This window comes from Fopius arisanus, unplaced genomic scaffold (assembly GCF_000806365.1).
Source record: "Fopius arisanus strain USDA-PBARC FA_bdor unplaced genomic scaffold, ASM80636v1 scaffold00033, whole genome shotgun sequence".
In the NCBI taxonomy this organism is placed as follows: domain Eukaryota; kingdom Metazoa; phylum Arthropoda; class Insecta; order Hymenoptera; family Braconidae; genus Fopius; species Fopius arisanus.
The window spans coordinates 535,923-561,384 of NW_011887772.1; the positions used below are offsets into that span (position 1 = coordinate 535,923).

The 25,462-nt window shown below is 38.6% G+C and overlaps 1 protein-coding gene across 1 annotated transcript; it reads right to left on the reverse strand.

Moving 5' to 3' along the window:
* LOC105265919 (protein amalgam) lies at window positions 1-25,085 on the reverse strand. Its single transcript, XM_011303738.1, has 8 exons — window positions 25,004-25,085; window positions 13,386-13,483; window positions 6,989-7,196; window positions 5,604-5,762; window positions 5,367-5,495; window positions 5,150-5,287; window positions 3,683-3,832; window positions 1-1,528 (listed from the first exon to the last, which is right to left on the reverse strand). Exons 1-8 carry the CDS (start codon window positions 25,071-25,073, stop codon window positions 1,281-1,283), a joined length of 1,200 nt encoding a protein of 399 aa, XP_011302040.1. The 5' UTR covers window positions 25,074-25,085; the 3' UTR covers window positions 1-1,280.
* Between the last annotated feature and the right edge of the window lie 377 nt (window positions 25,086-25,462).

Consider the following 25,462-nt stretch of genomic DNA (forward strand, 5'->3'; position numbering starts at 1 on the left):
TATTATGTACAGAATCCTCCGCAGACATTCAAAAATTAAATCGATTATCTCCCTGCATATGTACACATCACTGAGGCTCATTACATCATTCATAATTACATTAATCCATAAATTGAGGGTCATAAATGAATGAATGCAATTGGCGAGGGATACGGGCAGATGCTCTCAATTGCAGATGAAAATGGAATTGAATTAATAATTGTAATAATGAATATCGATCGTGAAAACCAACTGAAATTTCAGAAACAGTCCAATAAAGGATTAATTTATTTTTGAATCATACGATAATATTCATTACATCTAACATACCATACCGTAACCTACATTACAGCGACCATTACCCCGACAATTCATGTGCCCCAGAATACATAAAGCCTCGAGAATATCTCCAACCGAGAGATGTGCAAGTCGAATGATTCCATAATTTTCACTTCATGAGCAAGTCAACACAAGTACGACCCAAATATTCTACAGCAATATCTTCAACTCTCAATTATCGCCAAGCGAGCGGTCGACGACGGATAATTGGCATTGGAAAATCGACCGAGATAAATCTACCGACGAATGAATAATGAATCTACAATTTTCATCATATGTCCCATCATCCCCCGACTGTATATCATTTTCCATAATTAATTCGAGCGATACGCGAAAGAATTTCAAGATATTCCATAGCAGTGTAAGGAATAATCACCACTCATACGATATTTACATTTTTCCGTCTGCGGAATTATATTTTTCAGGTGGAGGAAATTCCATACATGAGCTCCAACCCGACGGCAAGCTCTCATGAATGAGTAACATAGATAACTCGTGCTTTATTCATCCACTCCAACATCAAAGGAAGAGAATTGAATAAGAAACATTCATCGACCCATTTTTACACTCACTGGGACATACGCCGTCTTGTACGACGAATCTTTATACAGATCGATGAAGCTGCCTTGACGAGAGGAATTAGCATTTCTTTGTCGCAAGTGCCTGGTAATTTTTATTGGACATTGAGATCTCATCATCTTCCTCAAGATTCAGCCCACAATCACGTGAACTCAGCGCTTGAAAGACCAGTGCCTGAACTCTCATCAAAACTTTATAATGCAAATTCCAGACGTATTCATCGGTTTTATCTCTCATGACAGACATGCCCGATGGAAAAATGGAAGTTGATTAATCTCGCATAATCGAAATGCAATTAATCCATCTGTCCTTCGCGATAAGTTTCGCCGAGTCACGGTGAAAAGAGCAATGAAATATCCACCCACTGGTGCTATCATTCACACCTAGGATGTCAGTCGTAATGCCAGCGTCAGTATCAGAAGTGCTGGGATATGACTGGGTGATGATTGGTGAGAGCTACCGTCTGATGTGGACGATTGAAAATCCATTGAATCCTCGTCATCCTCATCCTTCAAACTCAGCTCATCCTTTATTTCACCTGTTTCCTGGGTGCGTTTTTGATCAATCTTCCAGTATTTTTTCGAGTCACGACGGCTATTGGGCTTGCGAGTTGACGGTGGCTTAGGTATTTCTGGAAGAAAACATAATTCATTAAGCTCGGCGGTAACTGACCCTCAAGAATCATATGAAATTATGTTTACTTCCGTTGCTATTCCATTTGACCTTCAAGATCATGCGACACGCGTGTTCGCACCATTCGCTCACACGTTTGACCTTCAAGATCATACGACACGCGTGTTCGCACCGTTCGCTCACACGTTTGACCTTCAAGATCATACGACACGCATGTTTATGCCGACAGCTGTCCCGTTTGACCTTCAAGTTCATACAACACGCGTTTTGATCCTCAAAACCGCAGTTTTCCTAGAATTCATCAACAAAAATTCCAACAAAGCTGTCCTGCGACCATTAATGCTCTGTCCAATCGATCTCCAATGTAAATGTGTCCTGACCCGACCCGGATTTCTCATTTTCGTGGTTCTACAGTTAGAAACGGACGGCTCGTGTCTTCTCTGAGATACGGTTATGTGTTTTATCGATGTTGTTCGAGGGTCACTCCGTTTTCGAAATGTCCCCGTGATATCGGGGTGAGAAAATCGATGAACTAACGCCACAAAAATCCCGGTCTTTTCCATTTCGCAATCACCTTTTTTTTTTTCGATATCAATTTTACCACACAATCGTGCGTGCCGAATGTCTCTTTACTCTCTCGTTTTCTCTTCTTTCAGCGGCGATTTTTTTACATTTGAATTTCCGGTTTTACTGACGAACGGACGAGGACGGACGATTGGAGGAAGAATTGTGACAATCGGTCGGGGGATAACGAGGTTCCAATTAATGTTTCTGTCGGAAAAACAAGGACAGGTACGATGGGGCCAGTAATGGATTGATACATAGAACATAGACTACGGAAATTATATACGTTCGTTAAATAGGGGGGAACGGGTAAATTGATGAGGACGTTGTTATCGAACAAAACATAATTTGTGAAAAAAGTACGTTTTAAGAAAATAGAATTTATTCTAAGCTATTCTAAGCTATGGATATCCTACGATATATACATATAATATAATATATCATATTAATAAAATAATGATCTGCCTAGAATAAGAAAAAAAAAATTGCATTTAATTGAATTTAATTGAAGAATAAAATATAAATTAATTGATGAAAAAATATCTTGACAATAATAGGAAATATTCGTGTTTCAATGTTGAATATATTTTCAGGATGTCACCATGATTCAATGATGAATGAAACATGAAAAAAATACTGGATGCACTGTACGTCAGAATGTGGCTTCGATACGTCAGTCAACGAATTGGCGGTGGAAAAAGTTCATTCAATCTGCTGTACATGACGTATGCGGCACGATCCTGACATTCGTGGTGTGAGAGAAAATGAATAAAATGAAATGATAAATTTCGGGGGAGTGGCAGGACATTTCCGCGACACGGGGAATCTGAAACGAATTTTTTTTTTGTTTCTATTAGCGTCTAAAACGAATGCCTCATATTTCGTTTCTGTCAGACAATATCCCGAAAATTTTATAAAAAATTGCCACAACGCAGAATTCCCGACGGAATTCATTTGTGAACCAGAACTTGTGACTTTTAAATTAGAAATCAGTAATTAGATGAGTAATATGACATCGCACTCTGGCATGAACGTCCAATCCAATTAAATATCAGCACTAATTAATTATTGAGTCATTGGGAATGAAAATGTGTATTTCATATTAGTGGAATTAATTACAGAAATAACTAGAGCATCAATTGTTCCCGAATAATGCTTTTCAGAAAATTACATGGTGTAATAATTATGTATCCGTGACGAGTTTTTGGAATAATGCTTTTACCCGGAAATTTGCCGGAGCAGCCGTTGAATCACCAAAAAAATAAAAGAGTGAAAGTTTCCGTTAAAATTCACCACTAGATACTAACGAGAATTATTTTAATCATCGTTGTACATCATGTTTCGTCGGGATATAATAGAAAGCACGTGAAATGATGGACAGAATAATAGTAGGAATGAAAAATCGTTCACCGAATTAAAATCCAGCCGAATGCGAGAAGAAATATATCACATTCAATTCACGAGATCATTTATTAACAATTACTCACTGGGAAAAATGCTATATTTCGAAAAGTAACGATTGGTTGAATAATTGAGTGAATATATTTATTATTACGTGTTTGAATATAACTCTGGGAGTTCTACTCACTGTATAATTTTATTTTCCCATCGGTTTCCCCGAGAGAATTAGTCGCCATACACTGGAAGGATCCGTAGTCCTGCGGTCTTATTGATTTTATCTTCAGTCTCATGGTCGTCACGTACCCGCTGGTCGTGAGATCCATCTTGTAATTGTTGTCTGCGAAGAGAATCATAAAGATATTTTATGAAATACATTATCAGGTCAATGAATAGCCGAGTGGTTAAGACGTCAGACTGGCATGCGGAAGGTCGTGAGTTCGATCCCGGCCGGTTGCTGATTTTGAAAAAATTGATTTCTGATTTTGAAAAAATTGATTTCTGATTTTCTCAATTTCATCGGACCTGATGAAAGGTTTTCCCCTCAGGTGAGGTTTTTCCTGGATAATTCGTGAAAATTCGAAAGGTATACAGCAGAAAGGAAAATTCAGTCATAATTAAAATGACGATTGAAACCTGATCAGGACGCCATACAAATGAACAAGTCAGCATTAAACTGCATTGCAGTTGATCAAAGTGAGCCACAAGGGGCTCATTGGGGTAACATTGCTTCTACATGGGATTTCAAATGAGTCGCTGGTTTTGACGGGAATGTTGAGCATGCGTTAACCCTCTGGAGCACGCAATTCTATTCAACCAGGTCTAATTATCCCTGGGCCCCTCGTTAAAAACCTAATTCGTACAGTCGTATGGAGTGGTGTGAAAAGCCAGAGAGGAATTAGAACGACTGGTGGAATATACTGGATACCACGAGTTACGAAAACTGTCTGGCGGCCAGAGGAAATAAACAAGTGGATGCTCGGAAAGTGCAATAAGCTCGGGTATTTACACTCAGTGCTTTGAGCGTTATGAAACTTTTGGTTATACGACCGGTGTTGGCACGACCAAAGAACACGCCAAATTGGTCTTTTAGATTGGCTTCTTACTGCAACATTTCTTGGATTATTTCGCATTACACAACTCCACGGAAAAAAATTTGAAACAAGAATAGAATATCAATGGATTTGTAATTTACTTCATCAATTTATTATACAACAGATAAAGTGATATAATCATAAAAATAAAACCCGCAGAAGTGATTTTCAGGAGAATCAATTTTCTTTGGCAATGAGAAAACCTCTGCACCACCCACATCATCGTGGACATTAATTCCTGAAGAAAGAAGTCCCATGTCGTATCCATTGAAATAACGACGAGTCCAGGAATAAGTTCACCAGTTTCCTCGTAGGGGCTAGCAAATGACTTTTGTAACTACTTCAACCAACTCCCGGGTGTTTTCATTGGAAACGAAAAGTTTATCCCACGAATTGAGCATTAAAACCGAGTGTACCGTCCAGCCAATGTGGACGCAGAGAAATTATTCATTTTACCCAATGGTAAACTCTGCCCCATAACCGTTAGTTCAGAGGAGTTGTCCAGAGGGTAGGGTAGATTGACCCGATGATGACAGAAACTCTATCGCTGGATTAAAACTTACCGTTTACTATAGTCTCATTCGTAGGTCTAGTCCAGTAAACGATTGGCCGGGGATAAGCCTCGCTGGTGCACTCCAGGACTAGACTTTGATTTTCATAAGCACCAATCAGTTGATTCTCAATTTGAATCATCGGAGGAACTGTAGATGAAGGACATGACATGAGATTTTATATTGAGGACAATTTACAGAGATTTTTCGTTTGGCTTGTTCGTCTTACAGTGAACGACGAGGAGAATCCGCTTGCTGACGGAGGGTGGGACTCCATTGGAGGCGATGCAGAGATATGGCCCCATCTGCTGACGGGTCACTCGGATCAACTCCAGGTCCGGACCCTCCAGTACCTGTGCTGGAACCGTCAGTGCAATGTAAATATGAGAAAACGGAGAGAACGGAGAAAACGGAGAGAACGGAGATAATTTGATTTTTGGTGGGGAAAGGGTTATTTTGTCCTCACCATCATGCCAGGTGGACAATGTTATCCTTCCACCAGCTTCTCGCCTCCAGGTGACAGTTGGCTCAGGTGTTCCAGTGGCAGCGCACCTCAGGGTCACATTGCTTCCCTCCCTGACAATCATATCAGTGCTCGTTGGGTAATCGAGAATGTCCGGAGGTACTGAAAAAATTCGATGGTCATTTTTTTAATTGTCCCAACCACAGCCACGAAATATTGTCCATCCACTCGACAAATAGAATAACGTGACGAGGTTTCCACTTGGTCTGATAACGACTGAATCACCGGTGATTTTACGTCGATCGGAATTTCGTGACGAATGCCAAATATTTTTTTTTGATTTTTCCCGCCGACAACTGACGACACTAAATTCCCGATAACTCCTTTTTTTTTTAAAAAAAAGATTTTCTTTATTATTCTCACCGGAAATTCGTGGGATGGGAGAATCCCGCGGTACCACCTTCACCCGCGTTAAATCGATTTGAAGTAAATCCAGTGGTGATATCGTGACCAGTGACTATAAATGTATGCCATCAGTGATAAAAAGAATTTATTTAAGGAGAAAAGCGAATAGGCTGAAGCCCTTCAATCGTCATTCCTTCGAGAGCTCTTTGGAAGAAAAAAGAGAAGTGAATGAGGAATGGAAGAGCAACGCGATTCGATTTACCAACGGTACGTCCTCGGAATATCGCACTACCAATTCCTCCAGAACGTAACTAACTGTGTCAAACTGAAAAAGGCGAGAACAGTAACGAGAGAAAAAAAATTCCGAGGGCCACAAAGGAAAATTAAAACGGCTTTGTAGGTATCGCCGGGTAAATTTACAAAGTAAAAGCTGAAAACCGTGAAAAAATAACAGTTATGATCAGGCATATGCACAGCAAATCTGCAAGTCAACAGTTAAAAATTATTCCGGAGAATAAAATCACTTCCGATTGACGAGTTCTTCACGAAGTGAAAAATAAAATGAGGGATCAGGAGGGAGGATAAAAAATGAGGAAGAATTTGCTAGCGAGAGAGCTATGGTACATTATTAGTTAAGAACCCCGAGGTACGTCGCCAGAAACGCGTTTAATAGCCTCACCCTAACCCCCCTTTTCCCCCCAAAAGTATTACCGTCCCCCCATTGCAATCGGCCGGGTACACAGTACGGAATATTTTGCATACATTTGCATCGGCCGGAGTGGAGCAAATCGGTGGCAAAATGGGCGGGTATGCCGTGTAACGCACGTCTCTATCTCGACAGGCCAGTCTGGTTGGCTAATGATAGGTCACCGGCAAGATACAAAAAAATTTGGTGGTGTTTCGGTTGATGAACACCAGCACGTTATGGAATAACTTAATGGCTGAACCTGATCGGGTTGACGACGAGATTACTCAGTACTCACCAACAACTTCCAAAAAGCCAGTGTTACTGGACATTGGATCTGTGTTTACTTGGCACATGTACCAACCGCGATCGGTCTCTCGCGTGTCGCGAATGTGCAGAGACCAAGTGCGATGGCCACTGTGCGTCACAGATATTCGATGATTCTTCGTGATAACGTGACTGGCGATCGTTAGGATGGTCTGCGTGTCGACTCGTAACCATGCCACCTGCAAAAGTGCCAGACAGATTTCAACTGGAGAATCTTGTTATGTTTTGTAAATATGCGGTGAGTTTTACTCAGGGGTTATTTCCAGGTTGTAGGTTGTGTTTTGGTGATCGATTGGTTGAAATTTGGGTTGTCGTAGGGCAGGGAAAAATTTCTGGTGATTGGGAGCCGTTAAATCGAGTGGGAATCAATGCTGCTCAAGTGTGAGCGGTTGTGAGCGGGTGTGAGCGGTTTGGATCAATCGTTATGAGGGTCTAAGTCATTCTGAAAGGTGGGCCAAGTTGAAATGAAACTAAATTTCTGATTTACATTGGAAATAATCAATATGTGAGCCGTTCAATCAAGTGTGAGCGACTGTGAGAGCTTCTTTGGCTCACAACGATCTCCAGTCTGAACCGCGCGATGGAGAATGTCTTGGATTGTGATTATCACGAGGCAATTTACCCGGCGACAGTCAATTGCCAATGGCGAAAGGAAGCAGAAGTGTCTTCTCAATGTGTATGTGACTCGCGCACACAATCAATGAAGAAAATGTGAACGGAGAATTTTCTTTGCTTGCTGAAACTACATTGTCTCCACTTTCTGTTCGAGTGCAGATTTTTCTTCTCTTTCGGTGTCAGGTCTGCCTTCTCACCATCTCTTCATCACCAGTGCCTTGGCTCTCGTCCTAACAGCAGGAGTTTGACCCCTCCTTCGAGTGGATACAAAGAACTAGGTGCATCCGAATAAATACAGAGTAGAAACGAACCTCATCGTTCTCTTCCGCTGTGGCTCCACCATAGGCTGCACTCAGACTCACGGAGATGGGAGGAAAAAAAAAAACTAAAATTTATGAAGAGAGTAAATAAAGGGAAAGCCAGCCTTTGTGTCGGCATTATTCTCGACTTTTTATCGCGATCCACTTTTTCCTGTGGGATTCTTCACTCCTTGAGTGCCAGCACTAGGAAATATTTGAGGTTAATCCCACCCTTCAACTCCAATTGGGCCATTTCAATAATTCTTCAGGGATAAAACTGGGGAAACAAAATATGGCACTGTTGAATCTCATGACTGAATCGTTTAATCGTTATCCTATTGAAACTTCGGTGCTTAATCTTATAACCAACGGTTAACGATGGGAAAACCGCCAGAAGGAAAAACCTCGTGCTAAAGTTTTCTGCGGGTAAAAATGGGAAGATACTCCTGGAGACGAGGGCATGGAAAAAGTTGAATGGTCAGAGGCCTCATTAACTCGGTGTTGAAGGATTTACTAAATTCCAACATTGAAAAGAAGGCCGATGAAGCGGTTTACCCTCGCTTAAAAACCCATTTTCCATCCTGAAGTACCGCAATTGTGATGTACGGACAATTAGTACTGTTATTTCAACATTTGTTACGCTACATGAACTGCAAAGAGGTTCAAAAAAAAAAATAATAAATACATATACACGTACATATAATAAAAAAATAATAATAAAAAATAATAAATAATAAATAATAAAATATCCTTGATAATCCACGCGTCATGCATAACAATATTTCATGTCATATTGTCATTTGTATTTATTTACTCCGTAATTTTTGAGTGGATAAATTTTTTTCTCGGGATTAATTACTCAAAATGGATTCTAAAAAGTTGACAAATTATTCCTAGAGACTGAGAGATTTCGTTTCGCGTTTTATCGGAGATTGAAATAAATGGAAAAATGAATGGAAAATTCTTGTGCATGTGAAAACGGCAATGGAAAAATATGAAACAAGCAAGTGGTTGGTACGTGGAATTTTCACGGGACTTTTTTTTTTCAAGAATGGTGTCATTTGTGGAATAAACTGTGCCGCATGGTTGGTGGATGTTTGACAGGGACTGAATAATTACTCAACGCGATTCATGCCATCGCGACAAAGCAGCTACCGCAGCTATATTCTTCGTCGACATCTTCACCCTTTATTTTTTCCTTTTTATCCCTCGGCCTTCGCATTTCAAACGGAGTCTGGGGTACACAATTTACAACACTAACTCGACCTACCCCTAGTCAGCGATTCTTCAGACCTTTATCTTCCAGGTTTTTCTCACACATCGTATGCGCCACGTGAAACCATTTTTCTTACGGCTCTCGTTACTCTCGATTTTCCTTTTCACTCCTGTTCATTAACTCCACCAGTTTATTGTCGAGAAAAATTTTAACAAGAGAGAAATCACGGGTTACCACCGGTTTTTCCAGGGGTGAATGAGGCGAGAGTAATGAGAGAGTTATTGGGAGGATAAATAAAAAAATAGAGGGGAGGGATTATGGAAATAATAAATATTTTTCCCTGGGATATTGCGGCAATTTTTTTTTTATTCAGCTCGAGTAATTATTTTCTTTTTCATCATAAAAAAATTATGGGGATAATGCGGGAAAATGGAGGATGGAGTGCAGAGTACAAATTCTGGGGCACGAAATGGATTCAAAAGCTAATGCCGATGGGCGGGTGAAAAGCTGCGGCGAAGTGAAATGCCATTCACAGGATTTAGATGGACCAATACTTGACCGATAAACCGAATTAATTGGATTTGGTACCGAGAGGAGAATAGAATTTGATGTATTGACGATGGAATATTTTTTTTTAACCTCAGAATAGTGGAGAGTTGGAGTAAATTGGGGGTAAATTTATCGGCATGGGAAATCTCATTCCCCAATTGAGATTGACGTCATCAGGGGAATTTTCTATTCTCTATTTCGGTATATCGGTCGGTATTTCCCCAAATAAATTCGCTCCATCGATCCGATAGTTTTATTCTCACTCGGTTTTTTAATCTTCCGTATGTTGACACGTCGGTGTTACATCAAAGCGATTTGAATTCTGATGGTATTCGCCGTGAAAATCCACGTCATCAACAAAATTCTGTCATTTTCGCACTGGAAAACGAGGACAAACGGTATATTCTATTCGGATGGCTTTGATGTTACCAAATGTAGGATTATTACAGTCAGGGGATTATAATAACGGTAATTGGGGTAATTAATGTCCTTTTGTCGTTACATCCTGCCAAACGTAATTGCAATCAACGATGAAATCAATCGAAAAATAATTAATCAGTCACCAATAAAATTCATTCAGTACCAGACAATTATTCCCGGATTTCTAAACAAATAATTTCTGCTCCCAATTCTCTCAATCGATTCAATAATTTCTGGTCAATAATTAAAACGCTAAATGAAGATTTTCCTTTTATTCCAGTTATAAATTATTTAAAGCGGAATTATCAAAATTATATTAATTATATTAGTTATTTAATTAGTTGATTCGTGGGATTAAGGTAATTGATGGATCGGTGAAAAATTCTGGGGTATGATCGTGTCTGATTAATAAAATGTCGCATCCCTGAACTCGGGGAAACCCCACAATAGCTGGTGAACGTCAGAATGGGATCATTCGCCCTCGTGGGCTAGTTTTGAGTTCAATCCCCCCACATTGCTCTGAATATAATCTCGGGGTAATGATATACAACATTTCAAAGTTTCACGGAAATGTCTCCGGGGGCTGGAGAAGTTCCTTTGACATTATAAAGTGCACATCGTAAAATCTCCTCTAGAGAATGTTCTTTGTGAATCACATACTTTTGAATTCCGAATCTCCTGACATTATGAAGGACTCCATTATTTCAGGGAGAATTCCCCGTGAATTCCCGGCGATAGGGGCGATTCATTCGGAATTCAATCCATCGTTATTTCAAATTTCATGGGTAAAAAAAAAATTGTAATCGGAATATTTTTTCCAAGGTTTCAAAAAATTTGGAAAAAAACTTTCAAAAATTTTTTTTTTAACAGAAAAAATCGGAAATAAAACAATTGTATTTTTGGGAAATGTTTCGAAATTTTTTTTTTTAATCATTTTCTAGAAATTTTTGCGAATATAATTTTTTAAAAATTATACTGCTGTTTTCTTACTTTTTTAATTTTTTCAATATTCTCAAAAAATACGCCATCTCAATTATAAAAAAAAATTTGCTATTTAAATTTTTGAAAAATTTTTCAACACCTTTTCCAAAAATAAAATTGTTTTGTTTTCAATTTTTTTTGTTTCATAAAGAAAAATTTCTGAAATGTTCTCGAGAAATTTTTTTAACATTTGAAAAAAATATTCCGATTTCTCTTTTTTTTTACCCAGGATTTCAGTGAGATAATTAAATCATTGGAATAATCGATTGCATTCGGAAGGACTCGATGATTTCAAATGATTTCAGATGATTTCCCATGATTTTTTAAACCAGATTTCCAGGGTAACTGAGACTCCGGATTATTTAAACAGCGATATTTCCCCGGATAATCCCGCAGATTCCACAAATGCTATTTGACCTCGGATTATTCATTAATTAATGTTAATGCAGAGTTATGAAGGGCTTGAAGTGACTCGACCACTCCCTAATTAACGAGTGATTAGGTGAGTACCGGACGAATGGGAATAATGACCTGTCAATTTTTTTCATCCCGACATCCGTCGACGCGGGGATTTAACAATTTCGCGGATGGCGGATTCGCGACATAAAAGATTACTGTTTGCGTATGACCTTTTGCAAGAAGAATGTGAAGTACCCACACCTCGAGGATATTCCTCAACTTCTAGGACTTCGTGACAGCTGATATCTAGCTGTCAGTTCAGGAATTCTTTATTTCATGCCCAATTACCGTTCAACGGCAAGAAAATAATTCCTGGTGAAATTTCCGAGGGATTAATTTAAAAAATTCGATGAACATCGAATGACCTCGTGTCAGCTCTGATCGTTGTTCAGGTATTAAAAATAGATGACAGTCGAGGCAGAGATAAATTAATCAAGATCAGTGAACCGTAGCTAGAATCCCATTCCGGACAAGATGCCAGGCTCCATCCAGAGTTGGAGCAATTATCCTTATCACTGTTATTAATATCAGCATTTCTCCTACCAAATGTCGTTTCTCATTCAATAACTCTGTCATTCTCCATCATGCGGAGCAAAACTGCGTCAGAATTTCCATTCTATCGCGTACCTCACAGAAATTATTTACGTCTCCATCTTGTGCATCTGACTAATCATAGCCTTTGACTGCACCACCAAGGGGTATTGTAAATAATTAATTTCCGGGTCTGTTTACACGATCAACAGGAGGAAGGATTCTCCAATTTAAAGGGGATTCCCAGAATTTCAAAATAAAATATCAAAATTTTCTGTACTTTCCAATATTTCAAATGGATTGACTATAATTTTTTTTATTCGAATAATTGATTATTGAGTAATTGAATAATTCATTATGAAATATTCAGATAAATTATTTCTAATTATTTAATTAAATTAAATTATATTATCATTTAGAATTAAAATCCGAAAAATCGTGTCATTGAATTGAAAATAAATATTTCAATTGTCGCCATTGTTCAATTGAAAGTAGAGAATGATTTCAAGTAATTCAAGGACATCTCCAAGGACTTGTAGGAAGTCACTGAATCCTCGGTTCGTCTAAATCGCATCGTTCGGTCAGATATTGAACAGATATTGAACATTTTTATTGAAAAATATCCGTTCCCTCATCTGTACCTGGAGCTCACCCTCGGGCATTTCCAACAGGCATCCTCTGCCAACATTCTCCTCAGCTATCTTCAACGGCCATCTGGCTTTTCTCGGAGTACAAAACTTGGGGATTTCCATGGTACCCAGTGCAGATAGACAGCGGTGGAAAATGGTGAATAAAAATATTCAGAGTCTTAACGGAACTCGAGTGGATAAGAGAACTCACTACAATTTCGTTACATCCAGGAGAAAATTCACCCCCAAGATTATGTACCTGGGGATTATTCTGGGTGGTGAAGTTACCCCAGTTGAATAATTTTACTGGAAGATTCAATTTTATTAGCTGGTGAGGGCCTTTTTAAAATCAATTCCCTAGGATTAAGTGGTAGCTGAAAGTAGATACGGTAAATGGAGACAGAAGTGGAGATATCTCTCAGGGAAAGCCGAGAGTGCAAAAAAATAATTAGATCCCAAGCGACATTTCACTTCATGACTGTATCCCAGGAAATATGAATGAGAGATTTTTCCAGGAATGGGACTGGGAAATTTCGTCGTTGATTTGCATCCGCTGGAAATTATTTCACCGTTTCGATGGAATTAGGTAATTTCCGGGGGAGACGGTGTCTTCCGGTCGATTATTTTTTTTATTTTATAAATTATTAATGAAAAAATGGATTGTCTCACCTTGTAAGGCCCAAGATTCTCCACGATGCAGGTGAAAATGGCCTCTCGTCCCACGGAGACGGTGAGATTATTCAGAGGCTTGCCAAATCTTGGAAGATCTGTAACAATTTATTGTTAATGCTCCGTGTTATTATTATTAATAAATTCAGAGGAAACGTAAATTGAGAGTTCCATAAATTCCAATTTGAAAGACTCAGGCATGAAACCCAATCTGCACTGTGAGTAGGAGTTGATATCCTCTCGACTGCGAATTTTCTCGTGTCCCAGAGGATTTTCCTCACTGGAAAAATTCCCCAGTGATACTTTCGACCTCTTTTCCAACTGACTGGAGATAGTCCTTCCCCTTCAACCAGTCAAATGATTTAATCCACTGTCTCATGATCCCCTATTACTAGACCTGTCATCCGCCCCTTTGACTCTGCATTTCGTCTGGTTTATGGAGAATGGAATTGCGCGGTCTCGGGAAGGGAAGACGATCCTTCGAAGGCTCAGCACGTTTTACTGGAGGGGGGAAATGTGGATCTGCCTTGAGGAAATAAACCGTAATGATCCTATTTGTAATCGAAGAAATTCGATATAAAGTCGTTCGGGGGCAGGACAAAGGAGACTTTGTTCTAGGATATCGGAATAAAAATTGAAATTCCTTGGACAGACATTTTCAGGGGAAAATCACTGGATTCGAATTCCATTCGCAGAAATTTTGAATCCTCTGATAAATCCCTGGGTAAAAAAAATTGTAATCGGAATATTTTTTCCAAATTAAAAAAAAAAATCTGGAAAACTTTTCGGAAAATTTTTCTTTTGAAACAAAAAAAAATCGGGATACAAAATAATTGTATTTTTGGGAAATGTTTTGAAAAATCTTTCAAAAATTTGTTTCTTTTTTTTTTAATTTTTCAATATTCTCAAAAAAACGCCATCTAAATTATAAAAAAAAAATGTCCTATTCAAATTTTTTTTTGTTTCATAAAAAAATTTTCTGAAAAATTTTCCAGAAATTTTTTGAAAATTTGGAAAAAATATTCCGATTACAATATATTATTGTTAAGAATAATACAAATGAGATATTATACTGCCAAAATATTGTTGCTGTATTATTTTGAAGAAATAATTTTTTCAGTTGTAATATTTTCTGTTGTAAATTTTAGGTTGCGTTATTTTGATAGGTAACGAAAAATTGATTATATTCCATCAGGTGATCTCTAAATTTCGAATGACCAAGGGTCACGCCGGGGAGTTGTCATCGCGTCCTCAGGAGTGCCATCAACCCCCCGTGCGTGACGATAATGACGGTGATAACCGGTGAAATTGATGATCCGGATGTTCCGACCTGATAAACTTCCGTCTTGACGAGGGGATCCTTCATCAAGATAATCAGTTCAACTCTTTCAGAATTATTCAAGCCTGTCAACACAGCCAATAATATTTACAACCTCAAGGGCTTATTCCGTAAATCCCGGAGATCCCGTCGTGCATTTCCAAGTGTCTGAAACCCTGGGATCTCCCGTCCCAACCCGAGAGGCTCATTGATTAAATGAAGCTAGAACTCTGAAAGTCTGAACTGATATCAATAAAATCATTCCTGAAATCATTTGAAATCATTAAAATCAAATAACCCAACAAATCACTCAAAATCACTTTGAAATCAGTCCTGAAATCATTTTGAAATCATTACAGGTGACTTGAAATGACTTTGAAGTCATCTCAAATCAGTAATCATTGTGTCATGATATATTTAAGACGCGATAATTAATTCCAACCCATCGAGCCCCTGATCTCATCATTCTGATGCACCAGAATTCCTTCCAGCTGTGATCAGTGATCAAACTGACTGCCACAAATCGAAGAGGTATCGATCCCCTCCTTCTGTACCACCCCCCAACCCCCCTCTGATTTTGATTGGACGATTGGGCATCATTGCCGGTGGTTATGCCATGCACGATGGGCCTGTTTCAACGTCACTCTGCGGCTCACATTGCGCACGGTATTACCTGGTGAATAATTCAGGGTTCAATGCATACTAGAGGGCATTTCTTATTATGCCTCTGATGTTGGGGAAGGGTTTGACGGGTTTCCAGGGACTCAAGTGTTGCTGAAGGGATTCAATCAATCAGGAAGTGTTCATCAATTTTTGGTATCAATTTCCTGTCAATTACTTGTCAATTTCTCATCAATTCCCCTTTCGTGAATAATCATAATCATAATCATAATCATTTAGAAAAGATGAGGTGATGTATTTCTGGGAAATGTAATTGTAATTGTATTTGATATTTAATTATCTATTCAATTTTTATTTATGTATTTATTATTTATTTATGCATTTATTTATTTATGTATTTATTTTTTATTTTTATTTTCTAGATGAATGAGAAATTTGGTGAGACTTCAATAAAAATTTAATTCCAAATGTATATACATAAAAATTGTTATTAAAAATATTCAAAATGGTGGAGATATTTTTGACAGGGGAACTTGTCACTGGAGATGGAGATTTATCAGTTAATAAATTAGGAACTGGTAAATATTGTCAGTGGTATTATTTTAGGCTGTTGAATATTTTTGATAATTATCACTTTCATGCTTTACCAACATATTTTACACTTTCCATCCCCCGAATGGAATATGTTAAAGTGCATTGCGTGCGCCGCGTTAATCCGTTTCACCAACAATTAAGAAGGAAATCGTGATGGGTCAATTCCATGTTGTTTTATGCAATGCTTATAGCACACCGAATGAAAGCGTGAAAAACCGTTGCAGTCAAATTAATGGGATGATAAAAAAAACAACATTTCTGGGTTGATATCATTTGTTGATATCCCGGTCACGCCCTCGTTAAGGAAATTATTGTTTCATTTAATTCATTCCTCGGTATGAGCGCATTGCATCGGTGACATGGAAATTGCGGTTTAGCAATGAATTCAAAATGTCCCGGGTAAAAAAAAATTGTAAACATATTTTCTCCCAATTTTCAAAAAATTTCTGGAAAACTATTCAGAATTTTTTTTTTTGAAACAAAAAAAAATCGGGAAACAAAAAAATTTGTTTGGAAAATTTTTTTTTACAATTTTGTAGAACTTTTTGAAAATATGATTTTTTTAAATTATACTCATTTATTCTCAAAAAATACACCATATAAATTACAAAAAACAATTTCATATTTAAATTTATGAAAAATTTTCTAAAAATAAAATTCTTTTATTTTCCGATTTTCTTTCTGTTTCATAAAAAAAAATTCGGAAAAAATTTTCGATTTGCTAAAAAAATTTCCGATTACAATTTTTTTTCACCCGGAGTGTCATAAAATGAGGAGTGAATTTTTGACGGTTTAACAGTAATCGAATAAATTCTACCTTTCCCCCCAATTTAATGAAACAATTCACAAAATAACATTTTTTAAAATTCAACTGAAATTCCCTTCCATTCTGAATGCTCGTCGGTGATTGAATCCTCCAGCACACATGATCCTAAAATATTAGCGATTGAAATGGAATTACACTTCTAAATAATCCGGAGATAAATTCCTGGAATCGAACACCGAGTGAACATCGAAATAGCACTGGCAATTAAATAAACCCTCGCGAAGTGAAAGACACGCGGGGGTGAACTGAGCGTCGATAATCGAAAATCGATGGCAACGCGTTTATCGAATATTGACGGGTTCAATAAGTAATGCATAAATGGTGAGCCGGGGTTAAAGTTGATGTTGCGCATACAGAAAGAAGTGCACTGGTTACGTGAGGCAATTGAGAAAAACTTGAGGATTTCCGAGAGTGTGAGAAGATGCAGTTTATTTTCATGCGGAATAAACAGCAGCTGAAAATGCGAAGATAAAAAATATACCAGGTAAATACTGCTGAAACCTTGAAATAAACTTTTCTTTATAAACATTTAATTGTCCAAACGTCCAATTACGTCTTTAATACAGGAGTAATTACCCTCGTCAGGAAATAATACGCGGGAGGTGCACGTGCGCCGCGAGAAAATTAGTGATATTCTTAATTAAAAAAGGGCAACGGGTAATTGTTGGGACGTGACGTTTGGGTTAAATAATAAAATTCCTGGGGGAATTAAGGGAGGAGTGGGCTCGAATCTTAAAATAAAAACGAATTAGCTGAGAAAAAATAACCTGACGTGAGACGCAATTGAATACATGGAGTTATGTTTCATTACTCGTATCGAATCACGAGATCTCGCTATTTCTTTATGATCCCTCATCATAAAGGAATTTAATTTCAAGAGCTAAAACAACTCTCCGAATGTTGGAATGAAACTGAGAGTTTGTTTACTGGCCACTGTATCTCATCCAAACTCACCCCACGAACACCTGAAAGTTTAAACTATTCAAAACTCAACGTTGCCCCGGAGTTTATAATTGAATGTAATTAAAACTGGATTTTCCGCAGTCGCTCTCAGTCTCAATTCTACAGGATTATTTTTCCCACTCGTGTTGCCCGTAATTCAATCTTCAGCGCTCGGTAACTGAATTCAACTCGGGCCTATTTAAATATCAGGCACTCTGATTAATCATTCTTACAAACCGCGATGACCAAAAACTCCATTTTATTCTATTCCCCAGGGAAAAATAAATAATAACAGCATCTGGTGGTAGAAATGCTGGTTGAAGAAAATTATTAAATGTTTTTTTTATTGTCTACAGGTGTCTATTTTTCATTAATTTAAATTATTTTTTAATCAAATATTGAAATTGGAAAATTAAGGATTCATGCGGACGTCCAGGGGAAGTAATTTAATGACGGATTGCAATAATTCCGATAATCATGTACGAGATGACGAGGAAATAAGATAGATCGCGTGACAGAAATTACCGGTATCCGGCGTCGCTCCAGAAATGGAATCGATTTTCATTCGGGTGGGATTCCCCGTGGGTAATCGTCGTCTCGGTAGGGCTCGGTAATTGCAAATCAAATAGTCTTGCCCATCACCCGTGCAACACGCCCGAATCTCCCCCAGGAATCGACATTATTTTTTATCAACTTCGTGTTAATAGACCAAAAAGAGCTGCCGAAATTATCCAAAAACTTTGCTCCACGAGTTCTCAGCTAAAAGTGAATAGAAACATCTGCACAATGACTTAAAAAAATAGTTCACTTCGCAGGAAGAGAATGTGAGAAACTGAGAGTGATTCGAACAAGACAACTAATTTTAATAATTATTCAAAAACGCGAGGTGGAGGCGACGAAATTTTTAAAAGCCCGCGCGACAGATGGAGACGGTGGGGCGGTCACATTCAAATGCTTTAAATATTTTTAGACAATAAATCTTTTCTTTGTGTACACATTTGCGCCGATTACGTAAGACAACTAGACGAACCAACAAAACAATTAAACCTCCCTTACAAATTAAACTTGAACTCTAGTGCAGAGATACAAACAACTTGCGACGCAGTAATTTGATTTTCTCGGGAGTCCCCTGGGCAGTACCAGCGCCGAATACTTGGGATTGTCAATTTGCTCATATTACACTCTCTGAAATTCAAAGAGCTCCACACGTTCTCACAAAAAATAGAGAGCAAGAAAATCAATGTGCAGCTAGAATGGAATATTAAATTGGCAACCAGAACGAATTAATAAACTTGTTCAATAAATTATTTCACGTCATTATTGAACGAAATGAAAAATTGTAATTAGAATCGAGCCCTTTAAGGGATTTTTTCTCGGAATATTTTTTTATTCTGCATTCTTCACTGGTTTCGCTCCTGCAACTCGTGGATTATTAATCAGCACCGGTTTCCGTCCGGAATAATTGGAACTGAATAAATGCAAGCCTTTGAGCCCTGATGAAACAATTAATGTTGGGGATTACGCCACGAATAAACGTAAAGTGCGCCCTTTTATTTAGCACGAAAGATGAGTGGCAGGAGGAGAATAAAATTAAAGCCCAAATAGGATGTAAAAGTAGAGCTCCATTATATTCTCTGTCCGCGTTAAAAAAAAATTCTTATCTTTTTTTTAATAGAGAGTGCCTGCGTCGAATTAACAGTCTTTTATTCTCCATTGTAGTAATGTCCCGTGTAATTATGCTAATCATTACTCTTAATTACATTTTAATTATGAAGAAGTGTTAAAATTCCACATCTTATCAACATTTTTGTTAGCAGTTAATTCTCTTGAAAATTCAATCATTTTTTTCGACACTTTGATTTCCCGTCGTACATCGCCCTGAAAAATGAAGGAAAAAAGTGTCACTGCATACGACAGTCCACTTTTCCACTCACCGAGTGCAACGGAGGTACTCCCATTACCCACAATTCACCAAGAGCGGAAGTGAACTCGTCCTGAAGGTCTTTGAGGTACGTAAATGGCGAGTGTTATCGATGAAAGAAGAGTAAAAAAAATTCAGTGAGATGAGCATTCACCATTCCCGTCTATTCACACGGAATTACCCGTTCTATAAAACCCATCGTTATGTTGATAGTCTTGATCGTTCATTAACCGGCATGAAAATTTGTGGAGTGGAATCGATGATATCCTGGAAGGACAATCAATGTATTAGTCCACCCCAAGTTGGTGTACAACGACAACTTTGAAGTTTGGCAAATGTCCGAGCTCTAAAACTTGTCTGGGTGTGGCTTGACAGGAGTGGAATCCGTTCTGATTCGAAATTCAAAAGCCATTAGCCATCGAGTACAACATCCATACGATTCCTTTGACCCCTCAAGAACTTCCTGACCCTTGTCTCCCGATTATACAACCCGATTATTAACCCATTTTTTTTACCCAACTCGTTATTTGACCCTCATATGCCATTAAGATGTTCATGAACACATTTTTATTGTTATTTTATGCAGTTTTGACCCATGTGGGTCAACGCAATGTACAATGACGATTGATCAGGAATTTAAAAAGATCTCAGCACTTTATCTCGCCGGGACTTGAACTTGCGATCTCTCGCATGTGAGACAACGAACTTACCCACTGCGCCAAGTCTTCGGGACCTGGGGTACGTCTAAAATTCACGGATTTATCGGCTCGATGATTCCAATTCAAACGAGGATAATCCACCTGCAACGATCTCCCCCAGCTCGATGGAGACTGGGTCAACCGGGTTCATGCTGAAGGGTGAGCTTACCTCTAATGAGCCACATAATAGCCTTTAGTTATATAATCACTCTCATCGACCCGGCAAAGCTCTCAATACCAAAGTATTCGATATTTTCCGTCGCTCATTCTGTTTACCTCTGGGAGGTAAACAGTGCTCCATTGAAAACAATGGGATAACAGAACGAAATCCAATACGACTGGAAATGTTGACACGAATCAATTTCACGGGAAAATTAAATCCTTTTGGAAAATTAGCTTCGAGAGTGAGGGACATTTATTTTCGGGAGGGCTGTAAGGTATTCTATGAAAACAATTTACCCGGTCATTCAATCTCGGGATTTGGCGAATGCCAGTGCATTCATGCGCAGAGAGAAATTCTATGGAAAAATTCCAGTGTCGGTGCTAAAAATTTTATTGAGCAAAGGCCAATTTTTTTATCTGACCCCCAGGAAAATGTCTATTCATTGTAAAAATTTTTGGGGTGTTTTTTTCATTGTTTCAGGGTTGATTAATGCGTATTGCTTGAGTGAAATGGAATTACTAGCCGGTTAAACTCAATGATGTGACCCTAATAACGCCTCATTTACGGGAATATTTACGACGAGGTTATACGGAGATATAGCACGAGGAAAACGGTTTCATAAACCACCACTGGGTAAAAGATAATGTAGTCGTGCACGTTTCTCCCTGGTTGCATTAAGTTATGATGATTAATGGCTTTAGTGATTTATCCCACATCACGAGAATGCAGATGAGATTAATTTATTAATCCGATAGTGTCTTAAAAAATTAAATCACTCGATAGTAAGAGCTCCATAATTCACCCCTAGACTGCATAATGATAAGATACTCCGAAGTATCAGAGTAGTGCCAAAAACTTTTCAATTCAATCACCAAAGTTCGTGTGAATTTCAAAACAAGTTTCATCGCCTCCGGGCAAACGATGACGGAAACAAGAGGCAAAAGCTGAACCCCGGTGTACCTGAAGTCACGGAGAAAAGACAACAGCGTTCAACAAAAATAAGAGCAAAGGTGAGAGAGGAAAATAACAACAACCCAGAGTAAACAACAGTGTGTACCGAGTGGATTGTGTTTCAGAGAGGCTGTTTACATCTCATTCGTCCTGGATCCTTTCAAAGGAACAGGCGAACGGAATTACGTGGGTTCCAGTCTTTCCCACGAAAAAATAAATATTTCCAACAACAAAATTGATCCACTTATCATCACAACAATTTTCTCATTTATTTTCCCTTTTCTCTCCCCTTAAAAAACAATCAATAGGTTAAATACCACAGCAAGGTAATGAAGTGCAGTTCATTTATTTATTTATTTAATAGCGCAATTAGCGAGTGCCTGGGAATTTCCCGGGGGGATTATTGAAATTCACTGTGAGAACGGGATAATTGCTGTTATCGTGAAATTGATAATGAAATATTCCAATATAAAAATGTAAATGAGTGGTTAATTGATGGGGATGATCGATATTGGTGGGATAATGGTGACAGTTCACTTGGTGGTGGAAGAGGTCGGATGGTTTCGTTGATGTAAGGGTGAGGGTGGATGAGGGCTCGGAAAGGGTGTCCCGTGGGAACAAACCCGAGAGGTTCGTTAACGAGTCTCACATCCAAGAGCTCTGCACGTTCTCTCTGTACTCTACAATTTACCGGTCTACGCAAGACCCGGTTCACATGTGAGTTTAATCTATATGAGTACACCGTAGACTCATGCCAGTATTCAAGCCCACGTTTTCCTATTATTCGAGATGCTATCTCGTTTAACTATTCAGGAAGGTGCCAAGTACACGAAAAATATCAATTTCACGCAGGTCTAGGCCGCGACGATCCATTGCGTCTAGGGGTCACTGACTTTGGAGATGATTGAGTGAAAATTACGTGAAGATCCAGGGATTAAAGCTCTGGAGAACGTGCACTTGTCGAATTCGCGAAGAGAGATAATTATTTTTGAGAATAGTTTTTAGTGGTGAGTGTTTATCGAGGTTTTCCAATAATCGCTTTAATATTAAATCGGTAATGTTTAAACCGATCCAGTTGTTGATATGTTATAAATAAAAATGTAATCAAGGAACTTTGAAGTTCAGATGGAAAATCAATGGCGTGAAGAGGGACTATTATCTCTCAGTTTTAGTGAATGCATTTTGGTGTCAGGACATGTTCTAGTGGAGTTACTCGAGGTTAATTCGAGTAATCGATATATCCTGACTTTTATCGAGTCATTGAGATTATTTGCATCGCACCAGCGACATTATATGCTATATTTTTTCACCCCTATATCGTGTCCATCAGTTGGAGCCACTGCACCAGCTGAAGATTGATGAGCGTGTGCTGAAACACCAGCACAAAGACACCGTGACATTTCCACGACCGTCACCCCTTAACCGGACAACTCTTATTTCATTTTTGTTCTCGGCATTTTCTCCTTCAATTCCCTTCTATTTTCATCACCTAGCAGCTGCTGCCAATGCCAGTATTGTCCTCGCAGGGCCCATTATGTTATTCCCATTTTCAACTTTTATGTCTTGACCTCGTGCAGGTTCATTTTGTGTTTTTCCACAGAATGGAGGAAAATATTTTTCCACGTGAATCAGGGAATCGTGTTGGGACAGCTTTAAAACTCGCTGGCCACACAAACACCAACAATTCATGCTCCGTCCGAGAAACAACGGTGCACCAGTGTTTGCGAATTAGTCGCAATCAAATGGCAAAATCTCGTGCCCTCGCGCCAACGTCGGCCCAACGTCACTCGATTTATGGGAAAAAAATCATTACGATTGCCACATTGTTATTTAATTAATACGAAATTGATGGAAAGTCAAAAAAAAATACAGAAAAAAAAATACAGAACAAGTGTGGACTCGAAAAAAAATCAATTTAATTAAGAGATTTAATTATTTAACGGATTCATTGAACGATTGATTGGGGAAATTCATGGGAGAAGTGGATTACAGTGATAGGGGGATTGAATATCGGTTTTTTGGGGATCTATCATTGATTTTACGATTCTTGACGGAAGTTCACACCCGGTGGAACGATTTTGGGAATAAATGACGTGACGTGTGGGGAATCGATTCACTGTTTCAGTGGTATTCCGATAATTTGACGGTTATCCCATTAGTCAATGGAGTGCGGGCATCAGGAAAAGCCACAAAATATTTACCAAGCTGTAGTGGTTTGAAAATATTTACCAGCCCGTAATTATGTGTAATTCTCGCATTAAAAATTCATGCCACGCATTTATTTCTTTGCAAAAATAAAAACATGAGATTTTCCCTCTCCCTCTCCCTCTCCCGTTTCTCCAAGAATCCTGAAATAATAATTTTCCAAAGTGCATTACACGAATGCCCGTGTAATTTTTACATGTAAAATTTCTTTCGGTGTAATTATCCAGTCCCCTGAACCCACAATCCATTAAAATTCACGGCATTGTCTCCAAGATGACTCTGTCTGGAATACAGTAATACCCTGGGGTGGATACACTTATGGCTGATTATCACGCGATGCTGTAATCCGGGAGTTCGTTGGACTTACTCAATCGCACCGAGCAATTAATTACCAGAGTCCGTTCAGTCTTGGTAATAAGGAATAGCACGAGCAACTCTGTCAGACAATGAGACCCCCGTGAAGTTTCGTACTTGCCCTGGGTGTTGCGCTATTTGCATGTAAATACTTGACGCCACAGCTGCCAGCGGGAAACTCTCATCGTGTCCAGGAATGGAGACATGAACCCGCAGAAAAAAAAAGGATTTAAAATTTCAAAATTCTCAAAATTTTTCCCTTTAATTATTCCAGGGAAAAATCCACGATTCAATTTCTTTGTCTATTTAAATTACCAATAAATCAATAAAAATTCAATTGATCAATCAATTGTTGTATGTTATTAATCATTAGTAATAATCATATTCAATTATTTTTTAATTATGGGAAATGATGGATTAATTGCTGTAAAGTTGATGAATTGTAAATTCATAGATTGCTGAATCAATTGAGCAGAATATAATGGATCGGTTTGTCCAGGGGATGATTGGGGGTAAAAATGAATATCTCAGGAATTCCCCGGGGGAATTTGAATTCGTTCACAGGGAAATGGTGTATCAGGATTTAGTGGCCCAGAGAAACTCGAGAGTGAGTTCTCGCGAGTTGTTCGACTATAAATTCACTTTGTGAGTACGTTGAAGGCCTCGCCTGGTATCCGAGTGCATTCACCAAATCTCAGGGATAATAGTCCCTGTTCACGCCAGTCGGGTTTTCCATCTGGGATTCAAAGTTCCTTGATTTGCCGGCTTATATCCAGTTCTATTTATTCCCATTCCCTTATTTTTATTTATAACCCATCAACAATTTTTAAAACTTCATTAAAATTTATTGGAACAACTCGATGAATACTCACCCTCAAAGACTGAGGTGTTTCAAAATTTCTAGGTTCTCATTTTTCTGGTCACCATCTCCAGGCACTTATCGGGTATTCAGTGCAGCTTCTTTTGGGCTTTGATCACTGAATTTTCACATTTTTATAGTTTTCTTTAATGAGTCATTGATTTACCTGTGGCGGGATCACTCAGGGCAATGACTGCACTTGCTAAGCACACAACACGCAAGCCGATAACGATCATGATGCGAATTGTTCCGCGCGCGGACGAGTACTGACTCCAGGAGTCACCGTACGCTCCACTCTCTCCCGCCAATTCTCCGCGCATGCGCTGGGTCTGACTACTTGCGCATTACTCTACTTGGTATACCTGTGGGTGAATATTTCGGGTAAAATTATTGGCCGTTTCCACTTCACCGGATACATCACTCCCCGATGTTTGTCGATTCGCATGAGGTGCCGATTTCAGAATGACGCAGATCTCTCTTTTTTTTAATCGAGTACGAATGCCCTGTGGATGTGGTAGGTGCGTTAATTATTGATGGGTTGATACCATTTAACCTGCACCTTCATGCCGTAGTGAGAAATATAGTCCGCGGGGGAGGACTTGAAATAACACACTGCGTTCTGTCA